General features: G+C 36.8%; 1 protein-coding gene across 2 annotated transcripts in view; it reads right to left on the bottom strand.

Annotated features, from left to right (window-relative positions):
- Positions 1–1,334: 1,334 nt before the first annotated feature.
- Positions 1,335–4,715, bottom strand: part of LOC102674516 (POU domain, class 2, transcription factor 1-like) — a 120,577-nt gene continuing 117,196 nt past the window's right edge. For both annotated transcript variants that reach the window (XM_006612180.2, XM_031508744.1), the window contains 3 exons: positions 4,316–4,635; positions 3,890–4,186; positions 1,335–3,723 (listed from right to left, as the gene is read on the bottom strand). In XM_006612180.2, the coding sequence (XP_006612243.1) occupies positions 3,471–3,723; positions 3,890–4,186; positions 4,316–4,635 (870 nt within the window). In that variant the 3' untranslated portion in view covers positions 1,335–3,470. The remainder of the gene's footprint in view (positions 3,724–3,889; positions 4,187–4,315; positions 4,636–4,715) is intronic.

The following is a 4,715-nucleotide window of genomic DNA, read 5'->3' as shown; positions in this document are numbered from 1 at the left end:
TTTTTTTTTTTTTTTTTGTATCTTTCTTCGCGAAATTCTCTCTCATTCTTTATTTTCTCTCACTCACACTTCTGTTTCGCTACAACTTGGTCCACGACTCTGGGAGTTAATGATTCGAAGTGAAACGAAATTTAAAGGATCGATCGAAGGGATGCAAACTGAATGTTGTAGAATTATGGATGGTGAAAAAAATGGGAAATGATTGGGTTATGTATTTAGGTGTGTGTATGTGTGTGTATGCAAATGTGAAATATGATTTGAGAACGAAATATCGTATGCATGATCGATATGAGATCTCGTCTCGTACGCGTTTAAATACATACATACGTACATATAAATGCTATATTACATTATATATAATCACGTATCCACGGTATATCAAAATATGTAAAATATATTTTGACGTATCGTGTGATCGATGTATCATTTATAGAAAATTATATATAACATAACATAATATAAATATACGCACGTTCGACACCATATTGTGTGCATAAAACTCTTGCAACAAATGATTTAATTCGTTGACGTTATTCGATCATAAGTACGAGAGAATATTGAGAAATCATATTAACCAGAAATAAATCTCAATGTCAAGAAGAACGTATTTAGTAATTAATGTAATGTATCATAGTTATCGCTACTTATCACCACTTAAGAACAACGATGAGTTTTCATTTCCTTATCTATATAATATACATCGTGGAAATCAAATCATCCTGTTTCACTATCAATCGCGATTTCAGATCAAAATTGAATATTTTATATATATATAAAAGATATTTAATTGTATTATATTTATTCTATCATATGATAAAGAGATACATATTTGATATTTTCTCTCGAACTTACAATCGTTTCAACGACTAACGTTATCCAATGATATTCTATGATTAAAGATTAACTTAACGATAAGCGTCGCAATAATAAGAAACGATCGTCACAATGAATAAATCCGCCGCAGATTCACTAAATCACCGTTCTTTGCCGATTCTCTCTATTATTTACAACACGTTACACTTTATACATTTATATTTATGTATATGTATATACATATGTATATATATATATGTATAGTATGTATATATTTATACATATTATGTATGTTCTCATCTCATGCTCAATTGCGTCTACATCTTTCTTGTCATGTGTGTGCTTATGCACCCACGTACACACAAATAACATAATATATAATATATATATACGTATATCGATGATTCTTAGCATACGGCGATTACAATTACAAATTTCTACGTATGTAAATTCCTTCAAATTATTATTTACCGACGTAATCACCATTTTTTTTCGTTTTATTTATTCCTTTCGTCGCAACAAGATTATAATCTTTAATTAATTAGAAGAGGGAGAATTCATTCGTCGAAGAATCGATTTTCAGGCTTCCAGGATGAAAGTTCACGCGCCATAAGTCACGTGGGCGTTTTTCAAACGCGAAAATGGCGGGAAAGCGAACTTTCGAATCAAAGAAACCATCGATATCGACTCGTACAAACATATACGTGGAATAATTCGCTGATAAAACTGTCTCTATATACCGTATGTACACGTACAGAACGTATCTACAATTGCTAATCTTCGTGTCTGTCCAAAAAGCAAAGAATACGAGCGCGCTCTTGTTCATCCCCTTAGGAATCTATTTTTTATTTACTTCTTCTTCTATTTTAATTAAACGTCACACATATTTGACGATTAAGCATGACGATACTTTGGCTTGAGTGATTATGATTCGTCGTAAAATCGATCGTCCAAAGATCTTCGACTTCTTCGACGATGAAGATGAATGAGCCCATTCCTCGTATTCCCTTCGATTCTCCCTTCTTTTTTTTTTTTTTTTAAATTTATTATTACGCCTCGTGCACATTTCTTCCTATATGTACAAACTCAGGACACGGATATGTATGACGACAGACACGCAAACGTGTGCGTAATTATATACAAACGTATTGTCGGACCTCGCCGCATCTTTGCCAAATGCAAGGCTGCTTAAAACTCGAAGATCGAAAGTTCGTCTGATCTTAATTACATTCGATAATTATGTTCGATGAAAATAAACGCTATAATATCCATAAAATCTAATTAAACCAATTAATTTTAGAAGAAATCATAATCTATCTCATTCGGTTATCGATGTTTAAGTTTAAGTTTCTTCGATGGCAGTGAATATTCAAAAATTTTTGCGATGTAATTCTGTTTCAATACAAGCAATACACCTTTCGATCCTGAAGATTCCCTTGCAAGTGGCATGTAAACCCTGCTTACCACGAAGAAGTGAAAACTTTGAAGAGCGTTCGCCATCCTCGAAAGAACCGCCTCGATCAATTCAATGAAATGGCATAAACGGAAGGTTTATCGTTCCTCCAACGTGTACTTTTTCGTTGTTCGTTGTTATTTCAATCGTGTGTTCCGCCGTGATTTTACTCGAGAAGGAATTCGAGAAGTATCTTGTCTTTCTTTATTTCACAATCTCGAAAAGTTGATAGAATTCTTTGAAATTGTGAAACAATATAATGCAATATGTAGTCGAAGCGACGTTGGATCACTCGATAGATAAAAGAAAACTCGAAAAGGAAAACCAATCGATAATGATACGTATCGTCGAATAGTTTCCCCTTGATGAATATTTCATGATAATTCAAATAAGTCACAGAAATTAATTAAAATTTTAATGTTATCCGTTTGCTGTATATCATATTAATTATAAATAAACGTTGAACGGCGGCAACGATCCTGTACCACATACTACGCAAAAACGAGGACTTCAAAGCTGTTTCGTTGTATTTTAATTCTGAGTCGAAGTTGAGCCGCATTATTTTTCTAACAATAATCACATTAATTCTGACAAGCTTCGAAGTCTACGTTCCACATAATTTCAATCAAAATTTCGAAGATAATACTGTGAGAATAATACAAAAAGTATTATTTAACGAAATACGAAAATTAAAATTGTCGAATGTGTTCTACCTTCTATGTATTTTTAAATAACTATCTAAAAGTCTCTCGTCGACGTTTCATCTTTCTCCTCAACGTCTCTTCACGATTCGTATACTCTTCACGAGATACCTTGAATGATATTCAAGGAAACCAATGATATTTTCTTCTCCGGCAAATGTTCCTCTTCTCTCCCCATCCTCTTCCCAAATGAACCTCTTCCAAAGACTTCTTGACATCAGGATATGTTTTTCTTTGAATCGTATCATGCCGTCTTCATCCACTCCACTCACATGGCCCTGTATTGCTCGAACCCGTCGGTTCCATCGCGCCAAATTCCCTTTGGCAACGAAATCTGTGGCGGGTTTTCGCCAAATCGTCGCTGAACCATCGCCAGCGATTGGCCACCCAACGGATTAGTGATAGAACTCGGGTAGATTGCACAAACGTCGTTGCTGTTGCTGCTGCGATTGTTGATGCTGTTGATGAAAATGTGTATCCCCTGGATGGGCGGGCTGTTGGTGTCACTCGTGAGACTTGCCGCTAAGTGGATGGTAGTTTCCACCTGCTGATGCGACCAGGGCAAGAGGTAAAGGTGAACCGAGGGGTGTGGGATGGGAGTGAGAGTGGCCCATGCCCGAGGAATGCGTCGTGAGCGCGAGAGGGCTTCCTGACATGGAGCTCGCAAGTGATGCGAAAACCGATGGTGCTGGGGACGCCATTGTTGGGCTACCCATCGCCGCTGTTGGTGGATTGATCCTCTTCTCTTTTTGTCGTCTGTAATGGGATAAAATATGATTAATAAGTATATTAAGAAGAAGAGGAGGGATTACTTAAAGTTTATTTCTAATAATTTCAAGGAGAATTAATGAAAACTGTTTATAAAATTATTGTTTTTTGATAAAATAATAATAACAATACACTACCTTACAGATAATCTTACCTATTGCAAAACCACACTCGAACCACTTCCTTTTCCATGGCCAAACTGTCTGCTAATACAGTAATTTCTTCCGAGGTGGGTTTTGGATTTTGTACGAAAGCTTTCTCCAGTGCCACCCTCACGCTTGTTTCTATCGATGTCCTTTTTTTCCGCCGCCTACCGATGGCTTCCGGGGTTGTGAGCGGGTTCGAAAGTGAACCGGGATTGTTCAATGAGTTGTCTGCATCCTCCAGCCATTTTTGTAGGAGGGGTTTCAACTTGCACATATTTTTGAAGGAAAGATTTAACGCTTCGAACCTGATGAATATATAACAATTGATCGTTAATAATAATATAAAATCGTTAATATAATATAAAATAATAATATAAAATCGTAATATAAAACTGTTTATCCTTTTAATTGTCAGAATTATGAAAGATACACACCTCGAGATCGTTGTCTGGGAAAAATCGTTTCCGTAAAGTTTTCCCATGGCGAGGCCAACGTCGCCTTGAGTGAAACCAAGCTTGATCCGCCTCTGTTTGAAGGTTTTGGCGAACTGTTCTAACTCCTCGAGGTCCGTGGTCTCTTCCGGCGACGGTTCCAGCCTTGGAGGTGGTTGTTTCACAGCTGGAGGTGTGCCAGGAGGCGGAGGTGATCTTTGTTGGGTTAAACTTCGACCAACTAGGCCTCCGCTTCCTTGAACAGCCTGCTGCTTCTGGAGAGCTTGCAGTTGTTGGGCTGCCTGCACCACTGCTTGCTGCACCTGACGACACGCGATTAAATTTTTCTTTTTTTTCTTTTTTTTTTCTATTAAGCATATAGATGCACATCAAACGATTACGT

Source organism: Apis dorsata, unplaced genomic scaffold (assembly GCF_000469605.1).
Source record: "Apis dorsata unplaced genomic scaffold, Apis dorsata 1.3 scaffold_99, whole genome shotgun sequence".
In the NCBI taxonomy this organism is placed as follows: domain Eukaryota; kingdom Metazoa; phylum Arthropoda; class Insecta; order Hymenoptera; family Apidae; genus Apis; species Apis dorsata.
This window is presented reverse-complemented; position numbering and strand designations above follow the sequence as displayed.